The 19836-nt window shown below is 56.9% G+C and overlaps 1 protein-coding gene across 6 annotated transcripts in view; it reads right to left on the reverse strand.

Moving 5' to 3' along the window:
* EPHB2 (EPH receptor B2) overlaps positions 1–19836 on the reverse strand; it is a 181088-nt gene that overhangs the window by 15246 nt on the left and 146006 nt on the right. For 4 of the 6 annotated variants that reach the window (XM_070598671.1, XM_070598661.1, XM_070598653.1 and 1 more), the window contains exons 6-8: positions 9522–9646; positions 1558–1720; positions 818–926 (exon numbers count right to left, since the gene is read on the reverse strand). In XM_070598671.1, the coding sequence (XP_070454772.1) occupies positions 818–926; positions 1558–1720; positions 9522–9646 (397 nt within the window). The remainder of the gene's footprint in view (positions 1–817; positions 927–1557; positions 1721–9521; positions 9647–19836) is intronic. The other 2 variants (XM_070598691.1, XM_070598681.1) reach the window with 1 other exon arrangement.

Consider the following 19836-nt stretch of genomic DNA (forward strand, 5'->3'; position numbering starts at 1 on the left):
GTCTGCCCCTCACCTAGCAGCCTCACCCTTCCTGGCCCACCCATCCCTTCCCGCCTCTCCCACTTCAATCCAGGCTCACTATTTCCCCTGTCCCCTCTCCAGCCACGCCCCCGTCAAAGAGCAAAGTCATCTCCCCTGGCCATGGCCCCCGGCCCCAGAAACCCCAGGGGCTTCGGGCCATCTGACCTTACGAGCCAGTCTGTTCTAAAGTGGGGAACTCTCTAAGGAAGAAGACAGCCTCTCTCTGCATTATGCCCAGCAGAAGCCAGGGGACTGGTCCCGCTCCCGCCTTGGCACGTGCTGTGCGAGCCTCCTGGGGTGCCCCTTCCCCCTCCCCCGCCTGTCTCTGTCCTCTCCGTCTTTCCAGCCGCCTCAGCCAGGGGGCCTGACCCGAGGTCCTCAGCCTCCCATCAGACACTCTGCCTGTGGCCCTATTCATGAATGGCCTCCACTAGTGCAGACAGTGGGGCGAGCTGCACTCCCTCACTGTCATCCCCTGGCGCCCAGCATCCTGCTGTCCTTCCTGCCCACCGTTCTGAGACCTTCCTTCATGCCGGAGTGTTAGTGTCTCAACGGGCCACCTCTTTGAATAGTTTCAAGGGCAACGCCTAACCCCCGGGGATGGACGCTGATGGTGGCCGTTTAGGCAGTGGGAGGCTGCTTGAGGGTGTCCAGGCCTCCCCGAGCCTCTCCCTGCCCCGGGTAGTGATGGGAATGCCTCCTCTGTTCACAGACACTGCTCAGGAATGGCTGCATGGATGGACGGCCCTCTTGGACAGCCAGCCTGGACGGGGCTGGGGAACACCCACCCACCCACCTGTTACACACGATGGCGATGACAACCACGGCAATGAGGAAGACCAGGCCAGCCGCCGAGGAGCCAATGATGAGTGGCAGCTTCTCCTGGATGCTCGTCTGGTACTCAGCTGGGGAGAGAGCACAGCACAGCGTTCTCAGGCCCGTCATCTCCATCGTCAGGCATCAGAACCCACACTCTAATGATGCTGCTCCTCCAAGATGATTAGAGCAGGGAGGGTGCTTAGAGATCAGGTGGTCCCGGACCAGGAGATGCAGCATACGGGCTGCAACCTCCCATGCTCTTGCCCAGGGTAGACATTACTAATCCATCCCAGCACTCCTTCCTGCTGACGTGGCTTCAGAAATCTTCTCAGTCCAGCTGCAAGCGCTGGAGCAACGTACAGATAAAACAGGTTTGTGCTCTCAGACTGAATACAATGCTTTCATTTTATAGATGAGAAAACTTTGGACCCGGGAATGGGAGTGACTTGCTCAGAGTGGCTCGGCAAGTTAGGGCTGAGCCCCCAAGAGTCCTAGGAAAGGAAGCGGCCTGGCTGACAGGATGGCAATGGGGGCGTCCAGAGACTTCCTGAGCCACTGAAACAGCACTTCTATCTACGGCTGTGCAGTTTGCACAGTGCACAAAGGTTGACATCTGGAAGGGAGGTGTCTTTTCTAATTTGCACAAAGCACTTTGCAGGAATGGTGGCCTTTGAGCTGCTCCGTCTGGGGAGTGAGTGCCCTCTGCACGCCGCCTACCTTCCGTCATGGTCTGGAAGTACATCTTGCCGCTGTAGCGCCCGTAGCCCGCCACGGTGCGTGCCCGCACCTGGAAGACATAGATGGCGCCGGCTTTGAGGCCCTGCACGGTGACCGTGTTGGTGGGGCTTTTTATGGCTGTGGCGTTGTACTCACTGAGCTCCTGCCGGGGAACAGAGAAGACAGTTAGCGAGGCTGGTGCCTACAGCGGGCCCAGAGCCCACCGCCCGCTCCTGCCCCTGGGAGCGGGTCTGGCCACTGGATACACGCCTGTGGTTCCCGACCCTTTGCTCCCTTCCCTGCAGGAGAACCACAGCCCACACCTTCCACGTGTGGCTGCGTAACGCTTCCCACTGAAGAAGGCAGAGTACGTTTCTCTGCCTTGCGGATGCTGAATTTGTCCCAGTGACTTGCTTTGGCCGTTGGAATATTCTAGAGGACAAGATGCAGGCAGAGGCTTTTCAAGCGCTTGTTGATTTAGCTTGGCCACTTGTGCGTCTGCTCTCTGCCATGAAGGGGGCTTAACCCGGGTAAACGCTGGTTCCAGAATGAGAAACATGTGGAGACAACCTTGACCTAACTCCTAGGCTGAAACAGGGCCACCTGTTGACCCACAGACACAAACCTACGAGCAAGAAAAATAGCCCCTCGCTGTCGTAGCCATTGGACTCGGGGGCCGGGGGGTGGTGGGTAGCTGTTCCCTCGCGTCCTCTCAGCAGCAGCTGACCTAATGCGTGTGCTGAGTGGTCACCGAGCGCAGACCCCGAGGACCAGACTGCGAGTTCTTGGAGATGGCAGGGAGGGGGCCCAGCTGATCCACTTCTGCGTCCCCCTCCCTGCCCCGTGCCTTGTTGGGTTAAGCGGAAGGACCCCCGTTCAGCCTCAGCACACTGGAGAGAGGTGAGCATTGAGGCTCAGAAAGGGAAAATGATGCTCCAAGTAGACCAGCCGGTGGCTGCTTTGGGACTCAAAACCAGGCTCCCACATGGAGCCACCTCTAACGTCCAGCCTTTGAGCACCCAGGACCTAATGTTCCCTCCTTTGAGAGATGCAGAAGGCCAGTCTGGACCTCCTGAGTACTGCACACGGTGACCCGAGGGCCTGCACAGGACAGAGCCAGGCGCTGCGGGAGGAGCGGAGACGTGGTGGAGTCGGACGCAGAGGGCACCGGCCTAGATGATGCTCATTCAGCATCTGTCAGCTCTCCAGCAAGCCTTCCCCAGATACCCTCTTTGCATGAGGCCCTGGGCTGGGCCCTGGGGACCCACGTGGGCTAAGGCACAGGCCTGGGCCTCAGAGAGCTGAGTACAGAAAAGCAATAGTGTGGCAAGCTTCACCCTTTGAGGATCACGGAGCCCTCTGAGAAGCCGATGAAAAGCTATGACCTCTTAAGCAGAAAAGTGCACACCTGATTGTACAGCCAATGATGGACGTGTCGGGGGTGCACAGAGCCCCTGAGACTCTCTTGAAACAATGTGTGGGCCACGGTCTTCCAGGTCATAACTGTAACTCCAGTGTTCTTACGTAATTGGGCGACTCCATTGCAATGATGTAATTACAATGTTAAGGTGTAGAGGTCAAGATCACAAACTGGAGCCAGACTTTCTGGGTTCAAATCTGGACTCTACTAATTACCTTTGTGACCTTGGGCAAGTTCCTTAACTTCTCTCTCCTCCTTTTCTTCATCTGTAAAATGGGGATAGTACTAACAGCTACTTGAGAGGGCTGTTTAGAGGATAAGATGAATTAATAGGTATAAATGCTTACACTGGTAGGGTAAGCACAATGAGCTGAGGGACATGTGGCCTGGCCTGGGTGGGGGATCTCAGGAACAAACAGAAGTCACCCAGGCAAAGAAGGGGGAGGGCATTCCCGGTGAGCAGCAGCAGGTGCAAAGGCCAGTAGGTGTGGAAGAGCTCAGGACGTAGGGGATGAAGGGGCCGGTCTGGACATGCTACCCTCCTCCCCTCTCCCCACGCCAGGGGGCAGCAGCAGATATCAAGTCTCTTTTCCTGAGTCAGCATCGCCCCCTCCTCCAGGAAGCCTTCCTGACTTCCCAGACATATGTGCCTGCTCTGAGCTGTGGAGCCCTGGCTGTGGGTGCCATAGGAGGGGTTTCCGCTCTGTCCCCTCACCCTGGGCCCAGGCTCGTCTCACCCCCTTCACTGTAAAATCCTGAGGGAAGGGGCCTCACATACAGGGCCTCACACAGAGGCCTTCCCCAGTGCCCACAACGTGAAGGCTGCACTCCTTAGCCTGGCATTCCAGACCCTCCGTGACCCGCCCTTTGCCCCTCTCTCCTGCCACATCCTAGTGTCCCCTAGGCTCCAGCCATCTCCGACTGCTTCCCCTTTCCTGGTGGCGCTGCCAGATGCTCAGTTAAATGTGAACTTCAGATAAACAATGAATAATTTTCTAGCGTAAGTATGTCCCATGCAATCTTGGAGACATACTTATACTAGAAATTTACTTTAAAAAATTCACATGTAACCTGCTGTCCTATATTTTATTTGGCACCCAACCTTCCCCGGACACTCTGAGCCTCTGCATGTGCAGCTGCCCCTGTCTGAAATGCCCTTTCCTCATTCGCCTCCAGTTACCTACTCATCGTTCAAGACTCAGCGCAAGCACCCCCTCAGCTGGCGAGGCTTCCCAGATGCCCCAGCCAGAGATCGCAGGTCCACTGTCTCCTCTCCCACCTACTGTTCTGACAGACACGTGTCTTCTCTCAGGATGGTGGATTCCCTGAGGCAGGGACCTTATCTGGTTCATCTGGGACCCCCAGACTCCACACACAGCACGTGCTCTCTAACTACTCACATAAGCAATGAACCAACTTGGAGCTACGTATTCAAGATCTCCCAGCCCAGGATGCAGCACCAGGGTTGGCCACTAGGTGCCGGCATCCAACATGGGATCCTCCAGGGCTCAGACAGGGATCCAGGCCGGCCCGGGTGGGCGCTCCCTTAGGGGGGCTGGAAGTTTTAAGTTCCTGATTATACGAGGGAGACGGGAGGAAACCACAGGTGGCACAGGTGCCTCGGGAGAACGAGGAACCAACCTGAATGGATCCCTTCTCCGCAGCCAGGCACAGGACAGAGCGGCGGGCTGGAAGGCGTTTCCAACACCAGTTCTTCCGCGTGCCTGCACTGCGATCTTGGGGAGGACCCTTCACTTCCCCGAGCCCGCGTTTTCTATCCCAGAAAATGGAACGATAAATGCCAAGCTCTCAGGGTTGTAAAGATCAAACGTGATCAGGTAGTGCCCGCCACGCACACTGGGGACGCTCCCCATCCTCTCTCTCTGAAGTTCCATCATCCGAATGAGGAGTAAGCCCCGACGGATTACGGGAAGGAATTTCGTATGAAATCCACGAGTCCTCAGTTTGAGTCCTTACCCAGAATAAAGGGCCAGTGAGGTACTGGCTGCATTTCTTATGCCCTCTCCGCCTTGGTTTTCTCATCTCTAAAGTGGGAAAACACCACATGGACCACACAGGGTGGCTGTGGAGATTCAACAGGAAAAAAACAGGTAAAGTCTTTAGCCTAGACTCTGACACACATCAGGACTCCATGCTGGCTGTCACCGTCATCGTCACTGACACCACGACACAGCAAGCCTTCCCCAGCGTTCACTGAAGGAATGCGAAACTCAGTGACTGAGGGAAGACCCTCTCCACGTAGATACCGCTCCACGGACCCGGGCAACCACCCAGAGGCAGCCTGAACCGTCGGAGGTCACCCCTCCTCCCGCAACCTGGGCTCCCTCTGCCTGGAATGTCCTTCCCCTTGGCTTCTGCCAAGTAGAAATTTCTGTTGAATAAAAACGTAAATCGATGTGGTCTACAAGGGCCTGTTGGCCACAGGTGGCCTCACAGATGACTCTTCTCCTCGAGCTCTCCGGGAGCCAAAGGGAGCCTGGGCTTGTGTGCCTCGGGGCAGCTGCCAAAGGAGGCCGCCTCCCTGGGGACGCTGGAACCGATGGAAACGGCCAGCCCTGGTGCGGTCAGCGCATCCAGGGGTCTTCCAGCACAGTGGCTGCCGGCTCCGGCTCCGGCTCCGGGCTCCGGGCAGGCTGGGGAATCCCAGTGGAGCTGGGGAAAGGGCAAGCGAGAGCCCGCTCCGAAAGAGCCGTTTCTAAAGAAGGAAAGGAGGAGTGGGGAAGATGGGGGGCCGGGGGGGAGGCCGCACGGGACCGCAGGCCCAGGGTCTAACTTCTCTGCCTGGAAGATCCTGAGCGTTCGTTAAAGAAATCAATCGCAGGCACCAGGACGATTCCGAAGAGTTAGAGAAGAGCCGGCCGTGGACTTGTCAGAAATAAATCTCCCCGCCTGTGGCCTGGCTTGTCCCCATGGCGGGCTAACTCAGGAAGGGAGGGGTGGCAGCTGGGACGTCCCAGCCTTGCCTAGAGGTCAGGGACAGAAACCACTCCTGCTGCTCCTCCTAGCCCCCTGCTGGCATCTCCTCCAACACCATCATCAACTCCTTTTTCTCTCTCTCCTTCAGTCTTGCCATTCCCCTGGATTTGTTCCTTCCACTTCCGTTTTTCTTCCGCATGCTCTCATCTGTTCTCGGCTACGCCTCCCCACCCCGGCAAGCGCCATGACTACACCTGCAAATCACGCACCCACAGCTGCCCCAGGAAAAGGCCCCACCATCCCCGTCCTCTGAGCTTCAAAATATTGTCTGAATCTGTCAGCTTCTCACCATCTCTACCGCCAGCCCTCCAACTCCAAGCCACCATTGCTTTTCCCTTGGTGTCCCGTGAGAGCCCTGTACAGGGTCTCCCTGTGTCCCTGGGACCCCACTGTAGTCTATTCTCCACATAGCAAGCAACAGAAATCTTTAAAGTAATCTGAGTCAGATCACATCATTCCAGAACCTTCTGATGGCTTCCTATCATACTTTAAATTGAATCCAGACTCCAAAGGCCTGAAAGGCCCACCAAAACCCAGCCCTGCCTCCCTCTCCAAACTCCTCCCCTTCCCATCTCTCCCTTGTTCATGTCACTCTTGCCACACGCACCTTCTTTGTTCCCTGAATGCAGCCAGCACATTCCTGCCCCAGGGCCTTTACACATGCCATTCTTGCTGCCTGGAATGACCATGCTCTCATCACTTGTCTGGTGAACCAGCGTCTTTCAAGGCTTAGCTCAAATGTCACCTGAATGAAGACTTCCTCTCCCCATGCCAGGATTACAGGTCCCTCCTTGGGGCCTCTGTAGGATCTTTGCTGGCCCTTCTGAGGCTTGAATCCCATCTTGTCTAATGGCTATTTGTCTCTGAATCTGTCCTTCTCCCAGGACTGCGAAGTCCACTGTCTCCCCAGCACGAGACCCTCAGCACCCTATCAGCTACCCAGGCTGACTGTGTGGCCTCAGCCAGATGCCTTCCCCTCTCTGGTCCCACAGCTCTCTGTCGGGACACCTCTGAGGTTGGGCCAGAAGCTGCACCCCCTCATGCCTGCCCCTGACCCCTGATCTGTGACCTCTCTTCCAGCGAAGTCCCCAAGGCCCCCGGGCCTGTCTGGTTATTCTCAGTATTCCCGGGACCCAGCTCAGGGCCCATCCCAAAGTTGGTGACAGTGAATGTGGAATGAACCAGTGTCCATCTCCCCAGTGTCAGACGCCAAGCCGCCTCTCTCTCACCCCAGGCCGGGGAGGAGGGGCTGACAGAAGTAGGGCCACGTCCCAGCACAGCCAGGCCGCAGGCCAGCCGCTCTTTCACCATTTGTGCCTAAAACCCTCCATCAGAGCCTGGTCCTGTGCACCTCTTAATGGTCAGCCCAGAAGCATCCCTGGGAGAAGACTGGGAGGCAGGAGAGCCAGGTGGAGAGCACAGGGCCAAATCCTTGCTCTGCCACTTAGCAGCTGGGTGCTCTAGGACAAGTCACACAACTTCTCTGTGCCTCAGTTTCCCCTCCTGTCCAACAGGGTGAATAGCGCTGCTGCGAGGATGAATGAGATACTGGAGCTGATGCACTGAGCACATACTGAGTGCTCATGACATGTGGGCAGGTGGTACCCGTGCTGCCATGGGCCTGCTGGTCCTGCCACCCCGGCCAGGGGCCTGGCAATGCCTGAGCAGCGGCAGAAAGTAGGGCAGCGCTGCCTCCCGGTTCCCGCCTCCGTCAGCCTCCCCAGCCCCTCCCGCCTCGGTAGGAAATGGGTCGTAGGCAGGGCCCGCACTGGGATTCCTCATTTCCGCTCCGGTCTTTGGGGACAGACACTTTCAGTTTCATTTAATGATAAAGCTTCTTAATTAGTTTTTTTTTCCTTTTTGAATTCTGAGTCGCTAAGCCGTCCCTGCCAGAAGGTGCGGGCCTGCTGCCTCCTGCAGGGCCTGGGCTTGCTGGGCCGGGGAGCAGCCAGTCTGGCTATCGGGATGCCCGTGCCTGGCTCCTTCAAGGCCCTCGAGGGCCCGGCGAGGGGTGGAGCTGCTTCCCCTCCATCATACCCAGCTCAGGCCACGCAACACCTCTTGAGCACCTACTGTGCGCCAGGCTGGGGACACGCAGGGATGAGGCAAGGGCTCCACCCTCAAGGAACAGGCCACGGGAAGGGATTCATTCCCTTATTCATTCAACCAGTATTTATCGAGCATCTCCTTGGGTCCAGGCCCAGGGTGCTGGGGGGCAGGTGGAGAGTGGGACAGGTGTGGTCCCTGGCCTCTTGGGACGCACTGCCTAGAGGAGGGGATGAGCAAGGGAACTAACAAGCATAAACCAGCTGGGGAGGCTGGACAGGTGTCTGACAAGCCCCTGAGACCACCAGAGTTTGGCTGACCCGGCAGTGAATAGAGTGGAAGGGCCTGGCTGGGCCTCAGAAGGTGGGGCTCCAGCAGGGCTGGCTCTCAGTGGTTAGGGACAGCCTTTCCATCGATTTCTGGTTCCCAGTGGGCTTGCCCCCAACTAAAGCACTTCCTATAGTCATTTACACCTTAGTCTGAATGGGAGCCCAGTGACACTTTTCCCAGGGGCCTTTGCAGTCTCTGTGGCTGTTTGGTGCCTCAGGGAACAGGTAAGAAAAGTCACCAGTCAAAAGAGAGAGTTTCCCGGGCCTCTGATGTCCAGCCGCTCTGTCCCGCCTGGCCCCTGTTCTGTGCAGGCCTGACACTCAGATGTGCTGCTCCCCTGGCCTCACATGGGGCAGCCCTTGTCCACTGTGCAGTGGGCCAGGCAGAAGAGGGAGGTGCCTGAGGGCCGAGCCTGCGCTGGGCGCCTTCCTCCTTTTCCCCTTGATCTGCATGGCCCCCACACGAGCCACTCTCATTCACCCTTGACACAGGAGGAAACTGAGGCTTGGAGAGGAAGATGCCTGCCCAAGGCCACGTGGTGGTTATGGATGGAGCTGGGATTTCTGACTCCTAGTCCAGTGCTCCTTCCACCACACCAGTGGCTTCCCAGCCTGGGCCCCTGGGTCCCGGTCGTCCCTGAGGCAGGAATAAGTTATAAGCTCAAAGATCAGCCACTCTCCCCACACAGGGCATTCCAGCAGACGAAAACAAGTGTAGCTGAATCAGAGCAACGCGGGCGGAAGCCCCGCGCTCTCAGCCTACACAGAAGCTCTCTGAGCAGCTGCAAATCTCTGCTTCAGAATGGATGAATAACGAATTATTGCTTAATGGATGCAGCTTTTTGGAAAACCTGTTTTTTCAGAACATCAGGCCCACTCAAGTCAAGATGAAGTGGGTCTTCGTGGGGAAAGGGCTGTGACCATTGCATTTTACTGATTGCTGGTCTGATCCCCTAGACCAGGAAAGCAAAACTCAGAGAGGTCAAGGCACCTGCCTGAGGTCTCACAGCCAGGGAGGAGTGGAGCCAGAATGCAAGCCAGGCCGTATGACTCTGAGGCCAGTGCTCTTTCTGCTCCATCAGCGCACTTCATCTTGCAGGTCGGTAAAAGACCAGGCCCCAGGGGGCCCTCAGGGAGGTGGAGGGTGGAGGAGCGCCCGGGAGCACAGGTACCTTCTCATAGTACTGCAGCTCATAATCCAGGATGACGCCATTGGGCTGGTCGGGCTGGGACCACGACAGGGTGATGCTGTCCACGGTGCGGCTCACCTGGTGCATGATGGACACGGCCGACGGAGCTGGAAGAGAGGTCACAGGTCAGGGGTCAGGGGCAGGCATGAGGGGGTGCAGCTTCTGGCCCAACCTCAGAGGTGTCCCGACAGAGAGCTGTGGGACCAGAGAGGGGAAGGCATCTGGCTGAGGCCACACAGTCAGCCTGGGTAGCTGATAGGGTGCTGAGGGTCTCGTGCGGGGGCGACAGGTGCTCTCGTGGGGCAGCTTAGAGAACTGTGGCCATCCCTGGGGAAGCTCAAGCCATCTCAAGCCAAGAGAGAGGCACTGGGCCCTTCTCAGGCCTGGCCCCACATGGGCTGGGTGACAGGTTGTTTGTTCTCTCTTGGAGTTTAGTCTGCTGGACCAGCCATGGCGATGGGGCTCTGGGAGAGGGAAGCAGAGAAGGTGGCGGAGTCACTTATTCCTTCAACAAATTTGCAGTGAGTACCTACTATGTGCCAGGGATTCAGCAGTGAAGAAAACTGACCCCCTAAATTAAAGATACAAAAACAAATCCACAGCCACTATGGAAAACAGTTTGGTGGTTTCTTAAAAAGTTAAACATAGAATTACCGTAAGACCTAGCAATTCAACTGCTACTTATATGCCCCAAAGAACTGAAAACCTGTATTCAAATAAATCCTTGTACACGAATGTTTACAGCAGCACCGCTCACAACCGCCAGAAGGTGGGAACAACCCACGTCCCTCAGCGGATGGATGATAAACAAACTGTGTATACGCATACGGAAGAATCCTATTTATCCATAAAAAAGAATGAAAAACTGACATATGCTACAACGTGGATGAACCTCAAAAATATGCTAAGTGAAGGACAGACACAAAAGGTCACTTATTGCATGACCCCATTTATACGGAATATTCAGAATAAGTAAATGGATAGAGACGATCAGCAGATGGGTGGTGCCGGGGCTGGGGGTAGGGGAATGGGGACCGTCGGGTGTGGGGTTTTCTTCTGGGGTGATGAAAATGTTTCGGCACTAGATAGAGACAGTAATTGCCCAACAGTGTGAATGCACGAAATGCCACTGAAATTACATGCTAAAATGGGTAATTGTACAGTATATGAATTTCCCCTCAATCAATGAATTCCTCCCTCCTCGCCTGTTGCCAGTGCCCCATGGAAGGTGACAAGTCAGGGGAGGCTGTGTTTAGTGCTAGAAGGACTCTCAGAAATAACTTAGTGCCATTCTCCCATTTTACAGATGTGTAAACTGAGGACCAGAGAGGGGTTGTGTGCTGCCCAAGACCACACAGCGAGTTCACGGCATGCAGCCCTTTCCGTGAGTCCTGATTTCACAATGCACCCCGGTCTGTATTTTTTGCCTTTTTCTCAATGGAACAAACCTGTGCAAAGTGCCTACTATGTGTCAGACATGGCCTGGGCCCTTTACACACGTGTTTCCTGAGCTGACTGTCGGTGGGGGGGGGGGACGGGACAGTGTCAGCCTCGCTGTCCAGTGAAGACTCGGAAGCTCGGAGGGGCTAGCAGCTTCCTGAGGCCACACAGCCTGTCAGCAGGGGAGCTGGGGCCTGGGTCCAGGTCTGCCGTGCTCCAGAGCAGTGCTGGGCCCGAGAGCTGGGCCAGCAGGGAGGGACTCCCGACTCGGTCCCTTCCTGTGGTGTGGCTGCAGGGAGCCCCCTTGCCGCTCTGGGCCCAAGGTTTTCCTGGTCCCAGGAGGGGCTGAGGACTGTCGAGGAGGAAGGCAGCAGCGCCTGCAGCCTGTCTTGGCCCCGGGCAGGGCTGTGACGAGCAGGTGTGCTGTCCTGGCCAGCACAGGGCAGCTGAATGCTGAGGCTCACCTTCTCCTCCGACCAGTCACACTTCACAAAGGCTTTGACCTGTGGACATGGGCGTGGACCGGGGACCTGCAGGGGCTCATGGCGGCTTGAAGCTTGGTGATGATGCACCTGTTTCTGTGCCTTCGTCCCCAAGGGTGGAGGGAAACAGTCTGTTGTTCAGAAGACCCGGGCTCTGTTCTCTGGCCTGCTGCTAACCGGCTGTGTGACCTTAGGCAAGCTGCCCCCCTCTCTGGCCTTGGCTCCCTCCTCTGCACCACGGGCGCGGCTGGGAGATCTCTGGGGTCTTGCAGCTCAAGTGCTCCCTGCCTGTGCTTCCCGCGCAGCCCTGGGCCCGAAGCTGGGTCAGCCCAGGGCCAGCGTGGGCCTGACGGCTCTGGGCTTCCCTCCAGCACTCCAGGAGTCATGGAAAATTGGTCTAAGACACCCCAGACGGGTGGCAACCCCCACAAGAAGGACCTGGAGGCTGGTCCAGGCATCCCAGACAAGTCTCTGCTCCTTCTGTTCCCCAAGGAAGTGCTGCCTGGCCCTCAGCTCGGGTCCCAGCCCCATCAGGGCAGCCTCTTGAGAAACCCAGGGACCCGGCTCCCTGCAGTTTCCTCCTTAGTCAAACAGGGAGACTCCGGCTCCCCAGCTCCCTCCCAGGGTGTCGGGAAGACCCAGTCCGAAGGCTGCCCACTGACCACGTGTTGACCACATGCTGGGTACGGGGCTCTGCCCTTGATGTGCATTAACCCACTTGACAGGCACAACCGGTGGGGCAGACATCCTTGGGCCCAGTTTGTAGATGGGGAAGCTGAGAATAGGAATAAAGTGCCTTGCCCGAGGCTACACGGATAGTAAGTGGCAGGACAAAGCAACACAGTTTCACCAGAGGCCTGGGGGCAGGAAGCCACATTTCTCATGCTCCATGAAGTCATGTGTATGTGCGTGATAATAACAACAACAACAACGATAAAGCCACTAACCTACCCCTACTGAGCCCTTATCTGTGTCAAGCATGGCTCTAGGCTCTTTGCCCCTATTAACACAGGCATGACAGAATCCTCGCAACTGCCCTATGGGCTGGGGGCTCTTAACATCCCAGTTTATAGGTGGGGAAACTGAGGCTTGGAGCTGCTCAGTCACCTGCCCAAGGTTGTACAGCAAGGCAGTGGAGGGCTAGGACCTGAGATGGTGGCTCAGGCTCTTCGCCAGCCCAGCACTGGCGACTGCGCGGTGGGCCCGGTTCCAGGTCACTGCGCACCGGGAATGAATGAGGATGTTGCTGGAGGTGAGGGAGGGGTGCTCAGAGCTCGTCTGTAAAATGAGCCCAACGGTGATGTACCTCGGGGCTGTTGTGAGGAACGAATGATGAAATGGCGTCGAGTGCTCGGTGTGGTGCCTGGCCTGTGGTCTGCGCTGCGAGTGTCCACGGGGGTCACTGGGCACCTGCCATTGTGCACTGAGAGCTAACCTGTGTCATGTCGTCTGATCTTCTCAACAACAATGTGGGATTGGGGGGCGGTCCATATCCTCAATTTGCAGATGAGGAAACTGAGGCTCAGAGAGGCACCGTGACTTCCCCAGGGTTGTACAGCTAGTGAGGTGCCGGGCGGGGCCTGCAGCTGAGTCGTCCTGCCCCAGCTATGCCCCTGCTGCCCTCAGAGCCGGTCCTACTTCCTGCCCCTCATTGCCTGACCTGACTGCAGCCGTGGCCCCAGCCCTCACTCCAACGCCACTTTGGCGTGGAGCTGAGCGCTCCGTTCTCCCTGTCTGCTGGCGGCCCTGCTCCTCCGTGAGGCCCGGGCCGGCCGCCCCTCTCTCTGGCCTGTGCTAGTCTGCTCCCCACTGAAAACAACCAAACAAGTCCCTTCTGGAGTGTCCCAGACCTGGACCAATCTGGGGGATCCTGAGGGGGCTCACCCTTCCTGCTGGCCCAGGAGGTACTCCCACCCCAACTTCTCAGCCAACCCACAGGGCAGTGACCGCTCAGGTCTCTCTGTGTATGTGTGTGTGTGTGTACATGTGTGAGCACATGTGTGCATGTGTGTGTGCACGCACGTGCTCTGAGAAGTCTGCGAGGATGTTTTAAACTCAGCTACCAAGGATTCGGAGAGGATGTCCTCCACCCCAGCCTCCAAGAGTCTGAGGATGATTCTGGTGGGAGGAGCTGGGTGCGGGCATCTCCAGGGCTCCTTGGAACGCTGGGGTCCCTCACCAAGGCGGGGAGGGTTGTGTGCGGGGGGGGGGGCGTGCTGCCATTGCACATCCCTTGTATCTGTGGCGCATCAGACACGCACCGAGCCCGCAAGGATGGGTAAGGAGTGTTCTCGGTGAGCCGCTGCTGTGTGTGCACTCACACACCTAGGGCTTCCTGCTTAGACGTGCAGAACGCTCAGCTGAGGAAATTCCAACCCAGCCCCAAAAGGCAGTGTAGCCTAGTGGTTGGGAGCCCAGGGACAGACCCGCCTGCAACTCCCCACTCCTCCACTCTCTCATGTCATGACCTTGAGCAAGTTCTCTTAACCTCTCTGAGCTGCAGTTTCTACACCTGTCAAATGGGGACCCTCCTCTGGCAAGGATGCCATGGGTTTAAAAGAAGAAATGCATGTAAAGGTTTGAGTGCAGTGCCTGGCACTATCGGGACGGAGATATTATTAACACCATTTCGATTCCTTTTTTTTTTGAGGAAGATTAGCCCTGAGCTAACATCTGCTGCCAATCCTCCTCTTTTTGCTGAGGAAGACTGGCCGTGAGCTAACATCCGTGCCCATCTTCCTCTACTTTATATGTGGGATGCCTGCCACAGCATGGTTTGCCAAGCGGTGCCATGTCCATACCCAGGATCCGAACCGGCGAACCCTGGGCCACTGAAGCGGAACATGGGAACTTAACCGCTGCACCACCGGGCCAGCCCTCGATTCTTTTTTTTTTTTTTTTTAATTGAGTTAATGATAGGTTACAATCTTGTGCAATTTCAGTTGTACATTAATGTTTGTCAGTCATGTTGTAGGTGCACCACTTCACCCTTTGTGCCCACCCCCCACCCCACCTTTCCCCTGGTATCCACTAAACTGTTCTTAGTCCATAATTTTAAATTCCTCATATGAGTGGAGTCATACACAGATTATCCTTCTCTCACTCAGCCCTCGATTCTTAATAATAAGAATTAAGTGCCAGGGGCTGGGGGTGGGGGAAATGGGGAGATGCTGTGAGAGGGTACAAACTCCCGGCTATCAGATGGACAAGTTCTGGGATCAAAGTACAGTGTGTGACTATAATTAACAATACTGTACTGTGTACGTGAAAGCTGTTCAGAGAGTAGATCTCAAATGTTATCACCACACATAAGAAGTGGTACTTACATGAGGGGATGGAAGTGTTACCTTATTGTGGGAACCGTCTTGCAATATGTACATGTATGAAAACACCACACTGTCCACCTTAAACTTACATGTTATATGGCAATAATATCTCAATAAAGCTGGAAAACATATTTCAGTTCAGAGTCGCTCTGAGGCCGGCATTGGTGCTGGTGTGACGCTGGGGGCTGGGGCTCGAGGCAGGAACCTCGCGGGCTCCCTGCCTTCCGGGGGCTCCTGGCTAAGGGCAGACAGCATATCTGTCTTGACTCAGGGTGTGCCTACTCCAGGCTGGAGCTTTTGGGTCGGGGCTTGGCCAAGGTCATCTGGGCCCGAGAAGGGGCATTCCTGCTCCCTTCAAACTTTCCCGGTGATTTCACTTCCAGCAGCGAAGAAAAGCGGCAGAATGTGTCCCTAGAGATCACTGCACTTTTCAGACTTGAGGGGCATAAGGAGAGAACCAGAGACTTGTTAGAACTCACACTGCAGGCGCCACCCAGCAGAGATTCTGATCCAGCAAGTGTGGGGTGCGGCCTGGGGGTCTGCAGTTCTAAAAGCTCCCTCATGATGTCGATGCTGCTGGCGTGTGGACCACACTTTGAGCAGTAGCGGATTCGGGGCCAGAGAAGGGAAGTGACCTGTCCAAGGTCACCCAGCAGGTAGAGGTGGGGCCAGGACTGGGACTGGAGCCCAGCCCAGCCGAGTCCTGGTCTAGAATGTTTTCAGCCATCACGCAGCTTCTCACAGCCGGGCTTCTTCCCAAGACGGCCTCTCACCTGCCCAGGCCAAACGATGCCCCCGGGCGCTAAGGCCCAGAGAGCCCCAAAGCAGTGGTACCCGTAGTTCCAAGAGAGGCGTGGGGACCAGGCTGTCGAAGCAGGTGGGGGCTGGACCTCCAGGCCTAGGAGCGTGCCCTGCTCTGAAGGGACTGGGGAGCCACAGAAGGACAGCAGCAGGGGTGGCAACCTGCTCCTCAACTAAAACACAAGGCTGTCATTCTGACAACCCCTGTACGCCAATGATGCCCAGCAAATAAAGCAAAGGGATGGCCCCCACAGCTAACACCTGTAACACGTCCTTGTTCACTCTGTGCCAGGCACTTTTCCAAACGCTTCACGTCAGTTAGCTCATTTCACCCTCATCAACCCTATGAGGCTCGTGTGACTATTAGACCCATTTTATAGATGAGGCAACAGAGGCACTGAGGTAGGAACTAACTAGCTCAAAGGCACACACAGCAGGCAAGAGCTGGGGTTTGAACCCAGGCCCGCCCAGGTCCACATATCCTTTCCCCTCCGTTGGCTGCGGCAGAGGCAGGCTGACCAGGGAGGTCTGGGAACCAGTGGACCTCAGAGGGCCTCTGAGGACACCCTGGTCCAGCTCCCATCCTGTGCCTGCACAGCTAACTCCCCCCAGTGCTGACTCACTCACCCCCGCCTGCCCGGGCCGCCCGGCTCTGGAGCTCAGCTGTTGACGGAGGCAGGTCCCCCACGGCCATGGGGGTCTGGGCTTGGTGGGCTTAGCTGGCAGGCTTGGGTTAGGGGCAGCTAACCCGGACTCTGATCCCATAAGCCCCGTAACCCTGGGCGTGGCAAGGAGGCGGCATTTGCTGGGAAGATGATCAACCGGGGCCAGTGGGGGCCAAGCAGGGCCGGCCTTTCTCCTGGAATCCGGGGGGATTAACGGCGGAGAAAAGGGAACAGCTGGATGCTCTCCCATCTCTCCTGTTGCCTGCCGCCCACCCTGGGGTGTCAGGTTTCCCTGGAAGCTGGTCTTCAGGGAATTCTGGTATTTTCAATTACCAGCCGGGCGCGCCGGCGGGGATGGGGTCAGTGGTGCCCCGTGACCCCTGCAAGGAGATGGAGCCCCAGGGAGCAAGCACAAAAGAGGCTTGTGGCCGAGAGGGGGAGGGGAGCCGGCCAGGCGGGGCCTGCTTGGCTGGAGCAGGTGGTCCAGGGCCCTGCGACCCCAGTGAGCCCTGGGGGAGCGTCCAGTCCCTTCATTCCTCTGTCTGTCTCCGTCTCCCCCTCGGGGCATGAAGGGGTTGACCGAGGTGGTCTCTGAGGTCCCTCTGGCATGAGGATCCTGTGACGGGCAGGAAGTCAGGAGGCCTGTGACTCTGGCTCCTGCAAGAGGCTGGGGTTTGGGCCCCCACATCTCTGAGCTCTGAGGAAGGCAGGAGACCCCTCCACTCGCCCTCATCCTTTCACCCGTCAGAAGACCCCCGGGGCATAGAGGCAGTGGGGAGAAGTCTGGGCACTGGGCAGCCTGGGACCCCACCCCAAGCCCAGCCTCTGTGACCCTGCTGCCTCTCTGACATCCTCACTCTGCTGACGGCCCTCAGCGGCTTCCCGCTGCACCCGGAATAAAACCCAGATGCTACACAGGCCCGCCAGGCCCACCTGCCTGGCACCCGCTGCCTCCTTCCACTCGCCCCCTCGCCCCAGCGCCCTCCACACTGGCCGCCTTTCTGCTCCCATCACACTGAGCTCCTTCTCAGGGCCTTGGCCCCGCAGTGCTTCTGCCGGGAAATCTCTTCCCCAAGATCTTCCAGGGCCAGCTCCACCTTTTCACTCGGGTCTCAGCTACACCGCCTCCTCAGAGAAGCCCTCCCTGACCACCCCCACCAGTCATTTGCTATCCCACACCCTCTTTCTTTTCTTTCTAGTGCTAACACTATCTGAGGGCAGTGACCTTGTCTGTCTTATCCAATCTTTTATCCCTAGTGCCTGGAACAGTGTGTGGCTCAGAGTAGACACTTGGTTGATACTTATTGGAGGAAAGAAGGAAGGAAGGAGGGCAGGCTCTCGCCTTTTCTAGCCCCTTCAGGAACCTGGCTGAGTCCACTGATCGTGGGGGCTGGACCCTGGAGCAGCGGCCTCGGGCGTAGCCAGGGGAAGGCAGCTGGCTTGTATGACAGTGCCTAACAACTCCCTCTTCCTCAGACCCCATGTCCACCTGCAATTTGACCCGATGCCATGACATGGGCCTCCTACCGAGCAGCCAGCCGACAACACCTCACCAGTTGTTGACTATTGTGCCCGCGTTCTCCAGGGTCTGTACCATAACAGGACTCCTGGAGCCTCCGATGAGGGCACAGCCCTTTTGAGCGTGCGTCTCCTGAACCTGTACCAACGCACTGAACTCTCGACGATCCGGCTACCGTTCTGGGTGAGCTGACCGTAACTCTCACAACAGAATTTCCACAAATAGAACTCTTTCAGAAAACGGGCCTTCGTTTCCTTCCGACTGGACCAGGACTCTCAGAGCGTGGTGTGGGACGGAAAGAGGGAAAGCTGAGAACTGGTGCGAGGGTGACACTTTCTATGAAGAAAAGGTGTTCTGTGGCCAAGAAAGTCCAGACGCACAGAGTTCTAGACCCCTGCTTGTGGGGGCCACGTGCACATCCCTTTCTTCAAGGCTCTGACAGCAGGCGGCCCAGGTCGCCTGGTTTAACCCGGCAGTCCCAGTCTCATCCGGCCGCAGAACCGTTTTCTCACATCATAGTTAGTAATGTCTTTTGGAACTGGATCTGTGGAACATATTTTGGGAAAAAACAAAACAAAATCGGGTCCAGGGGATGTGTTATTTTTTTCCTCGAACCTGAGAAAGTTCCTCTCTAGGGTGTGACGCTGTTCACTCGCTCCTTCACTCTTCTCTTGGTTCAGCGGCAGATTTGGCGGTGTGGTCAGTGGAGCGGGGGTCATGACCTCCATCCTACAGGCGAGGAAAGTGGCGGTGGGCTCCAGTCTCCTGCCCAGGGCGCCTCAGCCCACAGGCGGCAGGAAGGGTCAGGGCCCAGGCTGGCCTGACTTGGCAGCCCAAGCTGCCTTTCGCCGCCCGTGCCCGGTCCAGTGTGGGATTCGGGTGGGCTGAGGCCAGGCCCTGGGCTTGCACTGTGCAGTCATCCGACCGCCCATCCTCGCGGGGGCTGCGAACCCCTTGGTCTCCTTTGCGGCTGCCCGGTGGGACCCAATCCTACCCCAGCACCTGGACCAGCCAGGTAATGAGAGACAGAGGCTCTAGTCAGGTGGCCCAGGAACCCACCCCAACCCCTCTGTGCCTCAGTTTCTCCTCTGTAGAACAGGGACGACGGCAGGGATGTTGAGAGGTTAAATGAAGACCGGCACGGGAAGCGCCTGGCATAAGACTTGGTCCAGAACCAGGGGTCAGGGATGTCGGCCTTGTAGCCGTCTGCGCCGCAGGCTCGCAAGCAGCTCCTGAGCAGCCAGGCGCTCAGCAAGGGCTTGTGAACGGTGGTGGTGATGGTGACGCAGGGGAGAAGAGGCAGCCCTCAGGGTTCAGGTCCCAGCTCCCTCGGGCCCAGGGGACTGTGCGACCTCAGGCAAGTGACCTCTCCCTCTGAGCCCTCACCTGTAAAACGGGATGTGGCAGACACTACTCACTGCCTAACAAAGATCCATTCTTTTTCAAATTCACCAGATCCTGGTTTTTAGCTAGGTACATTGTGCCCAAATAAAAGACTACATTTCCCCAAACTCTCTGGCAGCTAGAATTGGCCATGTGACAACAGGCTTGCTAACAAGATATGAGCTGAAGTATTCTGTGGGACTTCTAGGACTTAAAAGGGATGGGCCCACCCTTCTCACTCTCCTTCTTCCGTCCTGTTGCCTGGGAAATCGATATGATAGTTGGAGCTCTTGCAGCCATTTTGGCCTGTAAGGACAAGAAGCTGTGTGCTGTGAAGCCCGGATCCCTGATGATTTCACAGAGTTGCCCTAACTCCTATCTTCTCACATCCTTTACACATAAGAAAAATAAACCTCTGTTTTGTCTCAGCCACTATGGTAGACTGGTTGTATTAATCGCCTCTCTGTACCAAAACACTTTGCCCTATAGATTGTTTAATCATCTCTCTCTCTGACTCAGGTGACTTCTCTGACCAGTGGGATATCAGCAAGCAGATCTAAGCAGAGGCTTGAAAAAGCCCCTGCATACATGAATGTGCCGGCCGGCGGCCCTGGTCCCCTGGGATTGCCATGAGGACATGCCCAGAGCAGCCTGCTGGAGGACAAGACCACGCAGCCGAGC

This window comes from Equus przewalskii, chromosome 2 (assembly GCF_037783145.1).
Source record: "Equus przewalskii isolate Varuska chromosome 2, EquPr2, whole genome shotgun sequence".
NCBI classification, from domain to species: domain Eukaryota; kingdom Metazoa; phylum Chordata; class Mammalia; order Perissodactyla; family Equidae; genus Equus; species Equus przewalskii.